At 37.9% G+C, this 20,392-nt stretch overlaps 1 protein-coding gene across 11 annotated transcripts; it reads right to left on the bottom strand.

Moving 5' to 3' along the window:
• Nucleotides 1-4,030: 4,030 nt before the first annotated feature.
• Nucleotides 4,031-13,609, bottom strand: hmgn3 (high mobility group nucleosomal binding domain 3). Of its 11 annotated transcripts, none has more exons than XM_061052485.1 (8): nt 13,437-13,608; nt 11,301-11,351; nt 11,025-11,054; nt 9,242-9,289; nt 8,081-8,176; nt 7,769-7,868; nt 6,252-6,317; nt 4,031-4,818 (listed from the first exon to the last, which is right to left on the bottom strand). In XM_061052485.1, the coding sequence occupies exons 1-8, from the start codon at nt 13,449-13,451 to the stop codon at nt 4,811-4,813; spliced, it is 414 nt and encodes a 137-aa protein (XP_060908468.1). In that variant the 5' UTR covers nt 13,452-13,608; the 3' UTR covers nt 4,031-4,810. The 11 variants fall into 11 exon arrangements, 9 of the variants coding, with proteins under 9 accessions (XP_060908468.1, XP_060908467.1, XP_060908466.1 ...); XM_061052484.1 differs by having other exon boundaries at nt 8,081-8,179; nt 13,437-13,605; XM_061052483.1 differs by having other exon boundaries at nt 9,242-9,292; nt 13,437-13,603.
• Nucleotides 13,610-20,392: the final 6,783 nt, after the last annotated feature.

The following is a 20,392-nucleotide window of genomic DNA, read 5'->3' as shown; positions in this document are numbered from 1 at the left end:
TCACGAAGTCCCGGCTGCGTCGAGTATCCCTCCGCAAAGCGGCAGCTAGTGCACGCTGTAATGTTTACCAAGTAAAACACAGCCTTCCCCTTGCAAATAAATGACCGTAAACATACCCAAGCACCGAATACACCGCGGGGTGAATTTAAGCGACGGTTTCTCGGCTATAGAAGCACGTTTCTCTAAACCCCCCTCCCCCTCAAAAGAAAAAGCGCAAGCCCTCTGCGGAAGAATACGTTACATGCACGCCATAGAAGAGGGGAGGTAGAAATGGCAGCTTGCGATATGAGAGGAAACACTGCTGCAGAACCGCTAGTTCTTCGTAGTTTACTCACATTTGCGTGATTATAGACCTTACAAGAAAATAACCGTGCATTTAAAAATTAGTTGTAGATCAATTTAACGCAATTTCTGTGATATTTTTCTCTATTCTTAGCTGGATGTATGTAGAATATGGCGCCCGTGTTTAACCGCTGTAATCGTTTTTTTTTTCTCTCGAGGTGTCATTTTTATATTTCAGCTCTCTTTTTTTAGTCATTTGTGTTTACTTGGCCTCGCTTGTTATCACGCTGTCGTTATTGAGTAACAAGATGTCTGGCTAGCACACCCACTCTCTATGAGAGCTGTTTGGTGGGGAAGTCGTCCATTTCTCTTCCAAATACTGCCAGGCAGTAAAATGGGGGAAGGGTTGGAGAAGAAGGGGAGAGCAGCTTAATGAATGAAACCTCGTGAGTTACAGGAATTTAATGGCAATTAGACATTAATGAAAGATAGCTCATCAAAGACAGTAATCAAAGAAATGTATGAGTAAACACTTCCTCATATGCATCTACAGACAAATGTGGGAGAAAACCTCAAACTAAGAGGTTCCTTTCCAAATAAAACATGAGTCCATTATTTGTGTTAATGATCTAGGCTATTTTATATCTTGAGTTTGCAGTTTGCCAACAAAAAACAAGCTCCCAGTTTCAGACTGACCTTGTGAATTGTTTCCTACTTCTGTTATTAAAAGTAAGCAATTGATGAGTGTATATAGCCTACATCTTATGTTGTCATTTAGCCTCATATTTTGTTTATAATACCACAGTCTCTTTATGAGATATGAGAAATTACTTGAGATTCACAGACACTCTGCTAAGTAGGCCTAGAGCTAATGTTATGTTTGAACCCACAAACGAATAATGTGCTAGATATAACATAGTAGCCCCATTCAAACACCACTGAAACAACATCGGCATAACTTCAGTGTTTTTACATTTATTTCCCTTCCTAAGTTTCTCTTCACCTCTGAATCCTGAGATGGTGTGCTGGTGCTTATACAATGTGAGCAACCTGAAAAATGAGTTATTCCAATAATTGTATCATTAAAAATAAAGCAAAACAATATTCTGTTGAATAAAGTTTGTTTAAAAAAAAAACCCCACAAGCTCTGGTATAGAAGCCACTTTCTATTTATAAAGCACATGTTTGACTTGAAGCCCTGGCAGAGACTTCAGGGAACAGACAACTTTGTTGATGAGATAAAAACTTGAGCAGATGACGGATTAATTCTCCACTTGTTTATTTTCTAAAAAAAAAACTACAAAATATGAGTCCTCTTTGAGACACCGTTTCTCTAGCTTCTTCGCATTTATAAAAAAATATTGAATTTAGTTTATTTGTAAGAGATAATAATGTGGATATCGTCTCCTGAAAAATGTAACATCCAAACTTAAATTCATGGCCATATCATAATTGATCGGGTTTATGGATCTGGTCATTTGAAAAGAAAACAGACAGTTTTGGAGTCTCCACATGCATGTTCCCCTAATCCTGTTGAGTGATGTTTTTTGTCTTATTTTAATATTTTCCTATAGCACCTTCAGCAGTGAGAACCACGATTAATACAGACACAGTACCACACAGGAAAGAAAATGTGAGCATAAAGCAACTGCATCACCTTTCTTTAGGCCTTAACTTTGTTTAATGCTGTAAGTATTCTGCCATTATTGACCTTTTTGAACACCATATATGTATATTAACCTTCTATCATAGAGTAAGGATATATATGTGAAATGTTCAATGTCAGGTTGTGATGTGTTTGTTACTTAGTCCCATGGATTTTAAACAAGAGTATAATCACAAGAATTGCAGTATGACAAGCACTTTATCAGAACTCTAATTTAATCTTGTGTGATTGATGTTAAAAGGATGTCTGATTTATGACCATATTTCATATTTTCATAGTTGCTGCAAAAGAAAAAAAAGCAGAACGTTGAAACCCAGCAACAGATTGGATGTTAGTGCAGCCTCAGATTTGTCAACCTTTAGAGGGAAGTTCTCTTCAACCACCAGATGCAATATTTCAAACAAACTTTAACGCACTATTCCTCAGAAACAAACTGTTGCATTGGGTAAGACAGATTTTGTTATTTTAGACCTTGTTAGCCACATAGATGTTAGTTTTCTAAACATGACCTTTCAAGTGAAGTTGTTTTTGTGCTGGCCAACCTGGCCACAAGGAGGCATCCTCACTCTGCAGCACTTATTTGTACACAGGGGCACACAGGAGTCAAAGGTTATGAATAATGAGGGAAATGTGTCAGTTTACACATTCAGTTTTCATGTGACATGAACAGAAATTCAATATCGTGACCAGACATAAAAGTCAACCAGACTGTGCTGATTCTGCCTGAAACATACTTTATACTTTCACACAATTATTCTGTATTAAACAATGTCTATTGTGTCACTTTGTTTGGTATGATATAGACTATTGACTAAAATTAAAACTGGTTTGTGTATGCTGCCTATTCTGAAATTTAGAGTTGAATTGCTCTCGTACAGTTCCTGCTTTTTATTTCTACTCTTTTTCTTATTTTATTTACTTGCTTTTATACTAATACTTTCCACATTTTACTTATATATTTATGCCCTTATGCTGCTACATTGCCTGAATTTAACTCCTGGAGATGAATGGATGCTTATCGTATCCTGAATGACACATTCAGTCAGTAAACAAACATCTGTGACTGTTTGCAACAGAGAAACAAAGGTTTCTCAAAGTTCTAAAGCAACTGTATTTCCTATTGATAAGGCCCTTTTAAATTTGACAGATAACTGCACACTGCAGACCTAATTGCTTCTGAAAGCTTTTGCAATAACTCGTTAAACTGAAACGCATCAGGGTATAGGAGATTTCATTATTTTAGATTTGAACAATGCCACTGCTGTTGCTTATATCTAAAGCTTTGATGGGTTTAACCTTTTTATCATGAACCTTAACATTGTGTTCTTGTAGTTTCAGAGGTCTATTTCAATATTGTGCCTGAATGTGCAGCTGAACTCTGGATTCAGTGCTTTGAAATATGAGTTAATGAACGGGCATGAACCCTTGGTTGGGAATCAATTGAGCAAAATGTCCAATCATTCTCAATTCCAATTAGAAAACAAGATTGTTCAAGTTTATCTGCACTGTTGCTTACGTTCCTATTTCTGCTTTTACATTAGGCTATACCAAAGACATTGTATTTTTAACCTATTCTCTCGTTTGAACACTTTTGATTGGCCTTCTCAGTTTTTGTGTACACACATCATCATGCCACACCTCTGAGCTAAAAAAAGGAAAGTAAACTAGTTTTCATCATTGGTCCACGTGTGTGATTGGCAGCCTGTCCCTCAATGAGGGGACCGTGCAGTTTCATCCGTCCCACTACTCGGACAAATGCTGACCTTTCACTTCCTGACGCAGCAGTTGTATTTAACACAGCCACGTACCCCTGACGACCTCACAAACGCATGCTCACACAAAGATATTCAGTGTGTTGGCTTTGTGTTGCTTTGAAAAGTGACTCTGAACACGAACAGGTGCTCTCAAACACAAACTACAAAAAACGGCTACCAAGCTATACAAGTGTTGTATGAAAAAAAAGGTGGCACTACAGTTCAAGAGAAACTATACACGCAAGGCATAATATACTTATGATCCAAACTGTGGGTTGATACACACAATAGAGAGAGACAGAGAGGCACAGGAAAACAAACCACCACATGAAATCAACTTTTTCTTTTATTTCAAAATATTCTTCCAACAGGATGAAACTCAGAAGCCCAGAGGGTCCAAAGCCAATAGAGCCGTCTAGAACAGAAGCACCACTCATTATTGCTATGTCACTCTGCTGCAGGACAAGGTGGTCAGGTGAAGGGTGGTGGGTGGGGGGGATAAAAGGAATATGAGGGAATAAGGTCAAACAGAGACCCACAAACACATTCATTCTAACACACACATACAAAATGAGCTATGTGGAACACAGAGGTTGAGATTCTAAAACCTAAGATGTCTTTTAAAAAGCTGCAAATGTTCTCCATGAAGATTTTCATCTGATTTCATGTTGGTCTGCTGTTAAACTATTGATACAAATCCACCTTAGATATCAGGGTGGGAGCCAGTCAGCATGCCAATTATAAAAGTAGCCATTTGTAGAGACTAGAAATGTTGGCAAAGCTGGCTGAAAGATCGTAACAGTCATGTTTACGAGAACATCTGCAGCCGCCTGATTAAAACAATTCATTGAAGTGTATAGTGATATCCGAAAGAGTTGGGAGGAGAATGGAGCAAAAACATAGTGTAGGTAGAGTTTTCTAAAGTGTGAACAAGTGGGGATGGGGCTGCTGGTTGTCCGTCTCTACTATCACAAGTCTAAAAAAAATTCAGCATGGTACAAAAATCGTCAGTAAAAAAAGATGTTTTGCTGCCATGGAGTCAGAGGGGGCGAGCCAGTGGACACGCCCGTGTTTTTACGCCTTCTCCTCAGTGGCCTCATCCGCCGCCTCAGTTACCTGGAGGGGAAGAAGAGTTATGCAAAAGAATCTGGTGTTAGCAATCATTTGCTCTACAGGTAGATTTAACACGAACTGGCATCAACAAACCACAAAAAGACACCCCATAATTTCTTTTTCTGAGGTCCTTAGTGAGTCTAAATAAAATTCTGCATGAAACTTAATCAGCTTGAAGCAGCTAAAAGGTGATTGGGGATCTACTGCATTATCAAAATGAGTCCATCATGACCTGGATAAATGTGCCGCTCAATTTGATGCCTTTTCAGTTTAATGGGTCTGTTCAGAGAAGCACATTTACTGAGGTGTTTGAAAAACTTTGCACCAGCCGGGCGCCGGTAACATAATGGTTAGTGTGCCCATCCCGTGTGCAGAGGCTGTAGTCCTCCAAGCGGACGGCCCGGGTTCCAATCCGACCTGCGGCTCATTTCCCCACTCTCTCACTCCTGTCCTATCTCTAGATAAAGGCATAAAAAGCACAGAATAAAACTTAGCATCAGCCTATTCTCTTGTTTTCAAAGGGTTTACTTATAAGTAATCTACTAACACATAAAATGGCACTCTTTAATGGCAGGATTTGGTATCGGAAGTGCTCTTAAATATTCTCCACTGTTTCATCAGGCATTGGGTGAACGCTGAAAAACGGTCCATGTTCAGAGCAAAAGGAGCAGGACACAATCCACCATAGTGCAATCCTGGAACCCATCTGTAGTTACCTTACAAGTATTTAGTTTTAAAGCTCCAGTGAGTAACTTTGGTTTGCATCAATCTGGCGCCCCCTGTGGATAAAGTGGTAAATCTGGTCTAAATGTTCATCCAGTACACCTGTTTCAAGTATTTCTAAACAAAACACCTCATCCTTCTTTCTTTTCAAAGTCAGTCATAACTCACAGTAGATCTTTGCAGTGGGAAATGTCAACAAAGGCTGTTTCGCAAGTGTTCTGTAACTCACTTAATCTGGCACCTACCCACAGGCATCAGTTACAGGCATTAAAAATAACACTATAGACATTTTCAATCTACTCGCTGATGGTCTTGTTAGCTTAAGTGGATCACAGAGAGGCATCAATATTTATCTCAGTCTGTTTCTTAACCGGCTAAAAACTTCTCACAGGAGCTTTAATTAATGTTTTCAAACAGATATCTGCATTCGGTGCAGCTAACAATCTGCCTCTAGACACCAACTCCATTCTCACTTCTCAGGATGCTAGCTAGACTGTAAACAAAGGAAAAACATTGCTAAACGCTGGCTTCACTAGGAGACCTTGAATATTGTCTGCAGCTCCAAGAGGCATATGTTTTCCAGTGATTACCAATGGGTTCTAGTCTACCTCGATCGGTCTGCCTCTCTGAACAAGACTCACAACAGCAGCTGTTTAAAAGATGTTACATGTTAATCTTTACTCTTCTCTGAACACATTCGGAATCATACTTACGGGTAAAAGGAGCTTTTTTTATTCCTTTGTTCACTTTCTTGCCATTAAAAGGTGGATACCTCAGGTCTGTAAATGCAACATGAAGCGGGGAGTTGTTAGCTTAGCTTAGCACAAAGACAAGTAATAAGCAGATCTTGCTGCTCCGTTTAAAGGCTAAAAGCTCTCCCAACCAGGTCTAACACTCTCTTTTCAAAAGTAGTATCCTGTTTGTTTAAAATGTAGAAAAACCTTAGATCTAGCAACACTTTTCAGCCTTTGTGCTAGGCTATGAAACCTCCTAGCTATAGTTTAATAAGTCTCATTTGCACTCCATGTTACAGATTAAAGCATATCCTGATATGTTTATTCCTCCAAGTATGACTCAGAAATTGCTTTCGCCTTTTTAGTTTCCAAAGTGTATTGAGAGAAGAGATGAAGTAATAAAGTATCATTTCTTTATCAGGATCACTTTCCTGAAGATACAATGCACCCATTAGAGAGACATGACTGGATGTCATCATACAGCGTTTGGTAGAGAATAGTTTTAGTTTTACGAGCTGCCGTTTGATGTTTTACATCTCTTAACGTTAAAGTCAGTAGTTGTTGGGGCTATTTATGTAGGGAAAAAGTAGTAAAGTCCTAAGTTTACAAAAGCTCCTGTGTGGAGTTTGTAGTTGGTTAAGAAACAGACTGACATGAATACAGATGCCTCTATGTGACCAACTAAAGCAAACCAGAACAGAAGATTGATTATTTCTATACAGTTCTTTTACATGCCTGTCATACATGCAGTTTAAGCATCCAACAAGGCCGTAAACAGGAAACCGCTTACTTTTGGGAAATTACACTTTCACCCTTATTGTATTGGGATTGCATAAGTCTTTTGGTGATTTGGTGAACTAACCCTTTAATTTAGGATTTACAAACCAAGGTGAGCTCAGGGCTGGTGAGTAAAGAGATGTGTTTCTGTGCCTAAAATCTCTCAAATTAAGACTAAAATATTGTCCTATTTTCTTTGGGGTTAATAATTTACTCTGTCTATATCTATCAAATTTTATAATTGTTATAGGTTCCTCTCTAGCAAGCAGTTTTAACTAACTTGCACAGAACCCCTCCTCTGGTATCTGCAGGAATCAACATGAGCTGGACAAGGAAATGAAATGTGGATGGTGTGATCTCACTGGAGTGAACATCTGTCTACATTTCCTCTGCCTGACCACTGGTGGAGCCAGCTGTCTAAGAACAGAGCAGCCAACCACATTTCACATCCCAGTGAGAGCAGCAAGACCTCCATGTGTCAAAAGTTGTCCTTGGCCCACTTCACTGCACACGGACACAGAAAAATACAGACGGCCTCACTTCTCTTCTTCACCCTCTACCTCATTAAAGACTCATTCTCTGTTTAAGATGCCACAGCACTGCAAAGCACACTGGGTAAATGTTTGCTTGATTAACACACAAGTTCTGTTTAAGTAATACTGAGTTAGTGTTCAAACACACACACACTTCAAAGACGGGTTAGACACACTCGACCGTACCCTTAACTCTGACTGTCTCACTCTGCCCTCTCACTGACATCAAGGAGGGAGCAGTGCTTCTGTTGGAGGACACCCTGACAGACGGACGAGACACATAGATCTGTGTGTGTGTGTGTGTGTGTGTGTGTGTGTGTGTGTGTGTGTGTGTGTGTGTGTGTGTATGTGTGATTGGAAGAAGTGTGGAGGATCAAAGATTAAATGTGATTATGTTCACGCACAAAGTGACAAAATAGGGGGAAAAATAATATTTAGTTGTTGTTTGTCTAAGTGATTTTTTTTCTCCTTTCAGCAACATGTTTTTCTTCCTCATACCTCATTGGTCTTGGTGTCTCCGTTCTGGGCGGGGCCGTCTTCCTTCTTCCCCTTAGCTCCGCCTTTCTTTGCCTTAGCCCCCTTATCGTCTGCCACCTTCTGCATTGAAGAAAGTACATATAAGTAGGGTTGGGAACTAAGATTGTAAATGGCAGAAATATAGGTTATTTTTATAATAACAATTATGTTCTGTTTTGTGCTTATTTAAACTATAACTAACCAAACTGCAAGGACGAGAGTAGAGTGGATTTCTCACAGTAACGATGCAACGAGCTGACTGACATACAGGTAACAGCCATAGACGGTTAAAAAAATACATAATACATAGCAGAACTGTTCACCGAAAGGGAAGTCAAAACATTTGGAGCTCCCCCTACTGACTGGTTGCATTATAGGTAACAACCTTTGATCTTTGACCTTTCATCAGTAAGTTAATGTGTTTTTTGAATAGTGGAAGGGGTGGGACATTCTGCGCATTTCCTGGCTCCAAATGACGTTACCATAACAATATGTCAGAGTCCGTTATGGAGGGTATTTTGGCTTCATTTGGTTGTAATCTCAACATTTTTACTATCTTATTGACATTTTGAATAGATCTTAGGAATAAATAAGGATAATTTACATATTTTTTAAACAACCCAACCCTAAATAGTAGGACATATAAGGCTTGTTGTTTGTGCATTTTCAAAATAAATAATGTATAAGATGTATATGTTGACCAAAGTCATGTGATACCATATCTTAACATCCTCATGCATTCCAAACATTCCCAATTCCAGCTGCATTATAACAGCAAGAGTCATCTGCAATTTAAGTAAGTAATTAAAAATATTTATAAAATGTAATAGCTGTAGGGAAGTAAGAATCTTATCTTAGTATTCCTCAAATAATCTTACAGTACTTTCAAATTCAAAACAAACCCTAATAAAGTATTGCATTGTTGTCTAAATTTTGTAACCTTGGAAACTTTGTGTGTGTGTGTGTGTGTGTGTGTTTGGTGTGTGTGTGTGTGTGTGTGTATGTGTGTTTGTTTTGTTTTCCATATCAAGTGACCTTGGTCATGCACACTGGCTGGTATTGAGGGGCAACCAAGAACCTCAGACTCTTGTAAATTTCTGTGGCTAAAAATTAGGCATAATTTTGTGTGTGCGTGTACTTCACCTTGACGATGGCCTTCTTGGGCTTGGCCTCAGGCTTGGGTGGAGCAGGCTTCTGAAAATTAAGCAGAAATCTGTTAGGATGACTAACCACACTGTCAAGGTAGATTAGAAAAATACAAGTTAATATTAATTTCTACTCCTCTCTACACTTACATAGTGTAGAGACATTTCTGTACTGTTAAATAACTTTTGCATTAGCCACAAGAAATGGGTAATGCCATTGCTCCCGCTGTAAGTATTAATAATTATTTTAAACAACATGTACATCACTCTGTAAGTAATAGGATCTGACCCTGTGCTGAGTAGTTTTAAATATCTGCCTCCTCTTAAAGTGAACTGACCTCAGACCATTCTATAATGTCTACATTAGATTGGACTTAAAACTCTGGCCATTCAGGCTGTGAGCAGGTTCACTGCAGAGCTTTTTTTCAGGCTGCAAAGTGTGCACCATGTTACCGTGATGCCGCCACATATACACTGCTGTGACAAAATTAAATCATGTGATTCTTTCTTAGAATATCTCGGTTGTGCTTGGCAACATGCACATGAGGCAATAAATAAAGGACATAAAGCCTTCTTGCTTAACAGTACACAACTACACAGGGGGAACACCCACACCTTCTAAGAGTTTGTCAAACTGTCTGAATAGGAGTCTAAATGACATTCAGCAGTTCTGGTTTACAGCTCAAAAAGGCCACATCTTATGAGATAAGTTGATAGCGCTGAAAGAAAACGACAAATCAAATCAGAAATGTAGAATATTGTGCCGCTGGCATGTTGAAATTCTGCTTTTCTGAAAAGACTAATAGCTTAAAGGAGCAGGTTGACATTTTGTAATAATAAGCTAGTTCTCTCTTTTCCTCTAACCACTCTCATGTCTGTCAGTTAAAATACAGCTTAGCTTAGCTAAAAAGAAAAAAATGTGGGGAGACAGCACATTAACTGCTGTTTTTTTTTTTTTAAATGTGCATACTTCCCCACATAATAAATGTGTTAATTACTGGATTACAGGTGCTGGTAGGTGTGTTTTCAGCTTAAGTATCAGCTTGTTTTGGCTGTTTCTGGATTTTAGGCTAAGCTGAGCTAATTTACTGCTAACATACAGACATGAAAGTGGTATCCATGTCCTAAGCCTTGATAGAGAGTATATTTCCAAAAATGTTAAACTTTTCATTGTAAGTGTACATACATACATACAAACACATGCAAAGACTTAACACAGACTGTTTCACATGCATAGAACAACACAGATAAATACACATGGGTTGTTTGGCAGAGCTGCATGATCACACATGATAGTTTTCTATGGATAATATCATCATGGTGATCCATGTTAATATCATTGGGATTTGGGGAACATTTTTGAGCACTTTAAATTTAAATTATTTTGTTTAATGTTGTGTGTTTTTAAACATTTGTAGGTAATTTTATTAGAAAGAAAGTTCCTTATTGTTATTGATGAAGCCATTTTCTAAACTTGTCCATGGTTGGAATATTAAAATGTAGTTTTATCCTTTAGTTCATGCAACCCCGCACAGCCACATGGTGTAACAAACCACACAAAGAATGGACAAAGACAACAGAGAAAAGACATGCAGATGAAGCTAGACACAATCCCCTGATCACATGTTTATGGAATTTGTATATATCCTTAAATCAATTCCAAAAACCGTGTGAGGATTTTACACAGAGCCTAACTATCCCATAAGAATGAGGCAGGACGAGGGCGAATTTAGGGAGAAGACAGTCAGAGGTGAAGACAGGGACGGGAGAACGACACTTACCGCTGACAATCTCGCCGACCTTCTGGTGGGCTACCGGAGCAAGGGATGATCAATGAGAGAGAGAGAGAGAGAGAGAGAGAGGTAGACAGTGACAGAGAGAGAGAGAGAGAGAAAGAGATATCAGTTGTACCTTTGGCTGTTCTTGAGCAATCTGCTGTGTGACTGCAACTTTCCTAATCAGTTACCTGTCGTGTTAATTCTCACTCACTCAAACACACTTTATTGTTGGAAACACTGCACACCCACACACAATCCACCAACACACCAAATATTTACCAATTGTTTTGTGACTTTGGAGGCCTCCTTGCCCTCGGGACCATCTGCAGACTGTGGGAAACATGAGTGAAGAAATTGTTAACAAAGTGTTCTCAGGTGCTCAACATTTGGCCTCTGATTTAGAATTTATGAATAAAAAATGTTTTATGGTCATTTTATTAACCATCACCAATAGATATTTATTTTTATATAGGCTAACAAAAATTGATTTGTATCACTAAAGTTTAGTATCATCGATGAGTGTACACTTCATCATCTCTGTATTGGGAGCCAGGATGAGTAATAAAGATAAAGATTCAAATCATTAAGCAGTATAGCTCTAAAATTGGTCAAAAGTAAAAAAAAACTTAAAAAACTGACATCAAGCTTTGTATTTGTGGCTCATTTTCTTATTAACCTAATCACTGTTGACAGATGTGCCTCTAATAAAGCTGAAAGCTGAAAGCAGCTGTTTAGGAGGCAACTGACTGGAGAATTGTATTAACCAATTACAATTCTAAGCAACTATTTTAAAATATATTGATATTGTTTTAAACAAAAAAATCAATTGGCTTGACCTTCTTGTTTATGCTGGTTTTATTTATAATTAAATTACTAATCAGTATAACAGTAACAACCCTTTGCTATACATTTAATTTTGATCTTGCGCATACAATTAATTCATAAAAATTAACATTCAAGGCCAACGAGTATATATATTTTTTTATAACTATTGTATCTTTCTTATATTCCTAGTATTTTTATTACTATTCTATCTTTCTTCTTATATTTAATTAATGTTAATATGTTTGTTTTTAACTTTATGCTATTTTTGCAGATTCTACTTTTTTTGAGCTGTTGTAACAACTAAATTTCCTCCAATGGGGATCAATGAAGTTTATCTTATCTTAAACAAAATAATAGCTCTTATGCTTCAGGCAGCAACCCTGCAAATATCAGTAGCCTATTAGAATATTTTAGTCATCTATTCGGGACTTCTGATAAAATATTTCAATATCATTTCTTTTTTTGAATTTTGCATAAAGTAATACAACTGACTAAAAACTCTTAAATAAATAAATCATAATTTTAATCTAGGTCCAATATTGCTCATGCTTGCATATGTGCACCAATTGCATTTAAACAAAATTGATCTAATAATGACATATGATCTCCATGGTAATTACCATGTTAATAGAGTCATCTTGTTGACATGCCATGATAAAGCCCCCTACAATAATGTAAACATGGCTTAGACAGTAACACAGAGTGAGGGCTGTCAGCCTACATTTAGATGCATACATCATGGGCTCGCTCTGCTCAGGCTGCAGGTAGGTTAGGACAGCGTGCAGGAGAGTCCGCCCCCACCGTGAAAAAAAAATGTTGGTTTAGCCCGCAGGTTGGTTATCGCATCATTTGCATGTGGGCGACCTCCGCCCCTAGAGGCCTCCCATTCTCTGTCCTCAAAGGCGAATCTCCGCAGACAATGGCAGTTTTTGGATGGTAGAAAAGCCCATTTCCATGTATTCACTGATACAATGCACGTGAGCTCGTCGTGCGATGCTTTTTAGAGAGTGTCACGTTCTCTTTTTACACACAGCAATTGTCTCTGATCCCCTCTTTCTTTATTCCTTTCTCTCCTTTTGGGTGGCGGATAGGTAGCAGCTACCACTCATCACCGGCGAATAGAAACATTTGAATGGACGCTGATGTTTTCCCACCGTTGAATTACATATTATTCGGAATCAATAACACCTGATTCATGCGTGAAACGCGCCCAGAAAAAAAATATCATCACGCACGTCTTCTACGGTATTTACGCATCCATCCATCCGGCGGCTCCGTCTGACATTCACCAGTGGTGCGCACAGTGGACAGGGAAGTGGCAGATAAAACGACCACAGGAACGGCCATTGACGTGAACACATGGACATTTACAGTGTTTAAAGAAAAATATTGCCCAATAAATGTCTCCTATACACGCACAGACGAGGAAAATACATCTAAAATGTTGCGGACGAGGAGACGCTTCCTCAAAGTTTGGCACCAGCTCACCTGCCTCGACGTCGCCAAAGAAATCGCGCACCGCTATTTTCCTCAAATGCTAGAGCAGAAAAACTACACTGAAGTGATCCTGATGGCACAAACGGCACTCACCTTTCTCTTCGGCATTTCGCGCGTGAATTATTCTCCACCGAGCACGGAAAATGTAAGGTCAAACACGAAGGTCCAAGAGAGACGAATTTGAACTACCTCGAAATACAGGATCAATATCTAAGCACCTTCGATAATATGTTGATTATATGCACTCCCCAAAACTCTATACCTCGCACAACCATTGGGTAGAGAGGTCAAAATCCTCTCATGTGCTGACTCCTGATTGGCTCCAAGCAGCTCTATGTAAATGAGAGGCTCGCTCACATTGGCTGGGCTTTATCAGAGCGTGTATGTGATTGGCTCCGCGCTCTTTGTGCGCAGCAGATCCCACCAGACGGAGATTTCAAGGGAAAGTGGAGATAAGCCAATGAAAGCGGAGCCGACTCTCGGTGAATCTGGGTAATGTAGGATGAGAGGTACAGTGAGTGTTGTAAATAAAACAAAAGGACGAGAAAAAAAAAAAAACAGGCACAATGGCACAATGTCGGCCATACACGAGCTCCAGAAAAGTTGCAGGGTATTGTTTCTTGTTGAGTTCCTCCCGCTGTAAAGAACCAGAGTTATCACACACACACACACATTTTTCACAACAAATAGCCAATCACCACCCAGGCGCCCGTTTCCATGGGAACATGATGAAACAAATCAAATCATTAAATCACTGCTGCACACAAATAAACATGTGAGTTATCTATTTCATTTCATTTTAAGGACATTTGTTCCCACAAGAAAAGAAAATACAAGAGCCTGGAGGTACAGAAGGAAAATTCTGCCTACGTTAATCTCATGTGCAGCAGCTCCACATCTATGTTTGTCTCTCTACTAGGTTATTATAAATCAGTATAAAATATACATCATATTCCATAAACTAAATTAGAGCAGGATTACTGTTATGACTTTGTTTTTAATAAAAGTTATGCAACAATAACTAATCTTTGTCAAATTCATTAACATGTGCCCTAACTGTAGAGACTTAAAGCACATACCGTACATTCATAAGTTATAAAAACTGTTTCTTTTCCCCCTTTAAAATATCTGGGATGGTGATTTAAAACTCAGATACTATACTTTCTCTTCCAAATCTGATACATTATTCTAGGAATCTGCAGATTGACAGAAAAAATAAATAACATTTAATATGAATCACATATGACATCATAGCCCATGTTCAAACTCTAAGAAAGGTCAGTGTTGGTGCAGATATTTGTCTTCACTATCATATTGTTGCATTGATAAAAAATGGATGCAGAGTGGACAACCATCATAGGACATAAATGATGACCAAGCTCCGACCAGAAGCCCGATTTACATGAATGTAGCTGGGGTTATGTGGCTGCCAAGATTGTTATCTAATTTGGTTTAACCGATTGTGAAACATTGCTCCAGTTCTTTTTGTTTTATGATGAGATGTCCCTCTCCTAACAAGACACTTCTATTCTTCAGTTTCCCCTCAAGGTCCCTCTGTTAAACTCTCATGTCTCTTTAAGGGAACAGATACAGTTGATAATGAACTTAAATGTGCAAGTGGTGTTGTTGATACTTCATTAGGTGTCTGTATGTATGTCTGTATGTTTAAAGTCATTGTCAACATGTACTGTCTGTGTAGTCATAAAGTTGGGTTTCAAATTGACAAGTCACAAGGACTTTTATTTATATGGGCAGATGAAATCAAAGCTTACAGACCAATGTATCAATATTTTTAATGATTATTTTTTTGTTTTTTGCCTGTTACAGCTAAAGAGAGACAGAAAAATGTAGGGAGGAGAGAGTGGGGTAGACATTCACCAGAAGGCCAAGAGTGGGAGTCAAGCCTGTGGCAGATGTGTCCAGGACTGTGGCCTCTGAATATGGAGCACCTGCTCTACTGACTAAACTAAACCGTCACCCCGACTGTATCTAATTTTTAAGGTTAAAACTGGGCTTCACTTATCCCTAGTGCTCCTCTCGTCAGCCATAGATTAATCTAGGTGTGATCTGGTAAATCTAGGTGTCAAGGTGTCGTCTAGTTTGACTAAGGTCAGGCAAGTTCCATGCAGCTCTCTGTGCAGCCTGATGGACCCTCTCAGTGCAACTGTCCCTGAAGGTTTGACATTACGGGTTGAATCATGCACATCACAGGTGACTCCATGTGCTTTTACAAGCTTGAGGACTGTTTGCACTCTCTTCATATTTAGCATCTCAGTTGGCCCAAATAAATTATTTAAGAGGATACTTACTCTATTAAAACAAGAACCACTCCAAACTCAACAGACTCAAGAGGCAGGATAGTGAAAATGAGTTTTGGTTTGTGCCAGATCAGACAGATGACCCTCATAAGGCCGTATAATGGTTTTATAAATTGTTCTTGACATGCTGGAGTACATTATACATATTCATACATCGATTGGTGTCCACAGAACTTAAATGTTACCGGTTACCAGCTAACAATTAGACCCAAAGCAATAGCATTTAAGAATAAATCAATGTATCATGTAGTCCATAAAAGGTGTAGAAAAATATCATTTACTGTTCATCAGTGCTCAAACTGATGTCTTTCAACTATAACCATTGGTAATGTAATGATATGATATATTTGAATACCTATCATATGTAATAAAAAAACGATTTGTTTGATATTGAGTGAGTTACAAACGCATGAATTGACTTGTTAACTATTAGGGAAAGGCCATTAGCATCAAATTAAATAAAAACATCTGGAAATTTTCTCTGAAATCATGTATAACTGCTGACTGCAAATATCTTTTTTAAAATTAAAAAGCTTGATACATATTCACAATGGTGCTTTTAACCAGAGGAACTTTTTGATTATGTATTTACACAAACCATAGGAAGACTCGTTGAATCCAGTGGTGAGTACATTCGACCAACCCAATCTAGAAAATGACTCAAAACAATGGCCCTCACTACTTTCTCCAATATTTAGGAACATATGTCACACCAAACGTCACACCGTTTGTAACACACAATGCCAAAAAAGACATTCTACGAAGAATTCAACAAAAGCAGTCGTGACATTCTTGTGTAACATCACAATAGACACATGTACACGGTATAAAGCTGCACATCTGACAATGGACAGAGCTTTCCTGCCTAAACAAACAAAACCTTCCATCACTACATGGATGTGAATACCCGAGCGAACCCAGAACACACAGGAGCAGGTTAGCTTGACGGCTGCTCCACTGTTCCCACATAGATCCACACAGTCAGCTGAATGAGGGGGGGACACAATGAGGAACATGTATAGCTCATATACATACATAAAAGAAAGACATAAAAGGGCTCCAGGCTGAAAATAAGCCCTGAGAGTTATTTTTCAAACGGACATCACTTCATCATTCTTTTTTATGTTTTCCCTTCTTTCAACATTTCCACTGGCTTCGGCTGAGGTGCTTATTTTTGACTGACTTCAAACGATACATAACAGTTTCACTTTTAAAACATTATAATGAAACAAGTCTGCTGTTATGCCAACAACTCTGTGAGGCTGCCTTGAGCTAAATGATAACGTCAGCATGCTTACATGCTCACATTGACAAGGCTTACATGCAACTGTTTAACATGTAGCTATAATGTTTACCATCTAAATAAGCATGGTAGCATGTTTACATTTGCTATTTAACTTCAATCTTAAGGTGAGGCCCACAAGAACACCATTAGTTACGAGGCTTACGGGGCTCATAAGTACAAGAACTGAACATTGGTGATGGAGCTCGGGGAGGTGAGCAGTCATCAACAGAACTATATGAGGATCACGATTGTCTGTTTTCTTTATATTGTGACTTTTTAAAATATATTTTACAAAAACAATGCTAATGCTAACCTGCTGGTGGGGATGAAAACTAAGTATTACCAAAATTAGTACAAATCATCCACTGAAGGCCATGAACATCTGTGCCAAATGTCATCGTATTCTATCTATGGTTGAGATCATTTGAGGTCGAAGTGGTTTGAATGATTGAATGACAAACTGACCAACATTGTCACCAACAGAGCTACTTTGCTAAAATGAATTACACACTTAGAAGAAACCGGAACCAGCCTCATCCCAGAGCACTAGGCCATAAGCAAAAACCTTTTTGAGAATAAACATGACATATGCCTTTGAAAGTAGTTTGTTGTTATATTTTTAGAAATAACTTTTTGTTTGAATCTACAAGAAAAGTCTAAAGACTTTGTGAGATTAGAATGATGCATTATGTTGGTTGAGTGCAGGTCAAATGTTTGTTACCAATAATGTCTGCACACTTAATACTGTATTGAGAGATGTTATATATAAATGTATGTGTGGATTAATTGATTGAGAAAATGTAATCATAATGTCTCTCACTCAGCCCACACTCAGTGACACAAAGTATTCCTCGTGTTTCTAAGTACACTGGTGCAAATGTCTCTTGGTATTTGAATTACTGACAAATTGTGAACTGTAGTGATTTTTCGATTTTTGATATTTCTTGTGCTTTTTTATGATGATATGGTCCTATGGGTCTGAAAAAAATGAAGAATAAATAATAATATTTGTTGGAATAAAATGGTGAAAGTAATGACACATTTCATTTACTGGCCAAATGCATGGATAACGTTTTCTTATGTCTGGCTCAAAATTTCTCACCGTGAACTATAAAGTCATGTCCTTGCTCAGTCAGCCTCTTAAGATAAACCTTTATTATAGCTTTCTTTACTAAATCATTCAACATTCAAAGTTTGATGATTTGTCAATTTAACTAAGCCACTGAAGTGCCTTTTTGTTTGACTTTCTTATATTTGATCAAAATGAATTCAGAAATTGTGGCGCTTTAGAGAATATGATCCCAATCCTCTGGCCTTGAAATGTCTCCACAGGCTGCATCATGTGAGAGTCTGTGCAGATTTAAAGACTCTTTTTTTTTTACCATGTAAGAAGCTCATAATGGCCTAATGTGCCTTGTAGCCACTGAGGGCTGGTTATGGAATGTGTTGAGAATCTTTGACCATTTTTTCTCTTAGCCTGCCCTAAATTTAAAAAACTGCGCATCAAATTCACAAGTCTGTAAATTTAGTCAAGAATGTTTTGTTGAATACTTTATGTTTAGGCCATGTAATCAAATTCTTTTGGATGTGATCATGGAAAACTTAAAACTTAAACTTCAATTATTTGTGGTGTGTGATAAAATCCCTGCCATGCAGACATTGAGTGAGCCTCTGAAACAACATCAGTTTTCCTTGGAAGAGATTCTAAGATGATCATACGCAACCAGATTGATGAAGAATGAATGAACTTTTTTATTATAGTATTAAATGTAATGTTTATTATTATGTCAGTGGGAAGCACTGACCTTCCCATACACCAAAGTCCACTTAGGCCCTGTATTGCAGCTTAGGACAATTGTATGGAAAACAACAACAACAACAACAACAATAATAATAATAAGCATTATCCTCATCATCATCATTTGTCATCATCATTATTATTATTATTATTATATAGAACCCTGAAAAACAAGTGCTTTGCCATACAAACAGAATCATACATAAGTCCAAAGCATAATAACAGAATTACAAAACAACTCAAACAACAACCAAAAAGCTGAACCAACATAATAAACTAAATGCAAAAGAACACAAACAACAACAACAACAGCAAACAAAACAATGAAGGAACCAAGCAGCAAAAGAAACCCAAGCAACATTAGAAGCCATAGAGAGATTGAAAAGTTCATTTTCTGCTGCAAATGACAAGAAAGTGTCGTATTGAGTTAACCTGAGGTGATCAGGTGGAGGTCTTTCAGCAGTACCCGGAGTCACAGCAGAGTCTGGTGAGGGGGCCTTTAGTTACTGTGGTCCTTCTCTCTGGAACAAACTGTCTCAACCTTTAAAGCTTAACTCAAAACCTATTTATCCTCCTGACCATATAAAAAGTGACTCTGTGTATGCGTGTGTGCAGTTGTATATGCGCCTTTTCTCTCTCTGTTTTTATTTGATTATCTTCATTCTTGTTGTGTGTTTGATTGCCATGTGGTGTGTCTAATGGATTAATTTGATTTCTGCATCGTATTCATGACTGCAGGAATGATTTATTTTCATGTTTTTACTGTCAATGTGAAGCTCATTAAGCTTACCTTGAATTAAAAGGTGCTCTATAGATTGCCCTAAAATGTCTTATCTCATATCAAATCTCATCTCAGGCTGTACATTTTGTCCCATGATCATTAGCAGATGGAGTTGTTATATTGTCTTTACTCCTATCCCTGGAAACATTTAATAACACTGACATCAAAGTTCATCACAAATTATTGAGCTCTCAATGGTGTTCCTAAATCAGAATAATAAAGATGAATATTCCATTAGAATTGGATGCAAAAAAAAAGTGAATTGAAAAGTGAAGTGAAAAGTGAAAGACAAAAAGCAAACCAATCTCCCTCTCTCTCTTTACAAAGTCAGAGTTTGTCTGTAGGTCATATATAATAAATCTCTCTCTCTCTTTACAAAGTCAGAGCTTGTCTGTAGGTCATATATAATAGTCTCACTCTCACCATGCAGCGTCATTATTGAGATGCCATCTTTGTTTAACTAAAGAGAAAATCGCTCTGACTTTTTGGAAAGAACTTGACTGACACCTAGTGGACAACATTTGTCATCGACTTTTCAAGGTGTCAATTGCAATACACTTTCAGCATTGTAAAAAAAACTAACTAGTTGACAGAATTAGGGCAAGTATGTCTTTGAAATGTCACTATTTATAGTCTAGTATCGAGCATTATTTTATTATATATTTTATTAGTTTTTTTTTCTGCTGCCACATATTCAAATGTAATAACCATTACATTGAAACTATTAACAAGACATTTGATTTAATTTCACATTTAAATTGAAAACTAGTTTCATAAGAATGACAGCAAGATGTCTATTTATAAAGTGACCCCCCCCCTCCTTCCCCTCCTCACCCTACATGATTACGTCATAGGACCGGTGCACTT

The sequence above is a fragment of the Labrus mixtus genome, chromosome 12 (genome assembly GCF_963584025.1).
Source record: "Labrus mixtus chromosome 12, fLabMix1.1, whole genome shotgun sequence".
Lineage (NCBI taxonomy): Eukaryota > Metazoa > Chordata > Actinopteri > Labriformes > Labridae > Labrus > Labrus mixtus.
The sequence above is the reverse complement of the archived record's forward strand: the minus strand, read 5'-3'. Positions and strand labels throughout refer to the sequence as shown.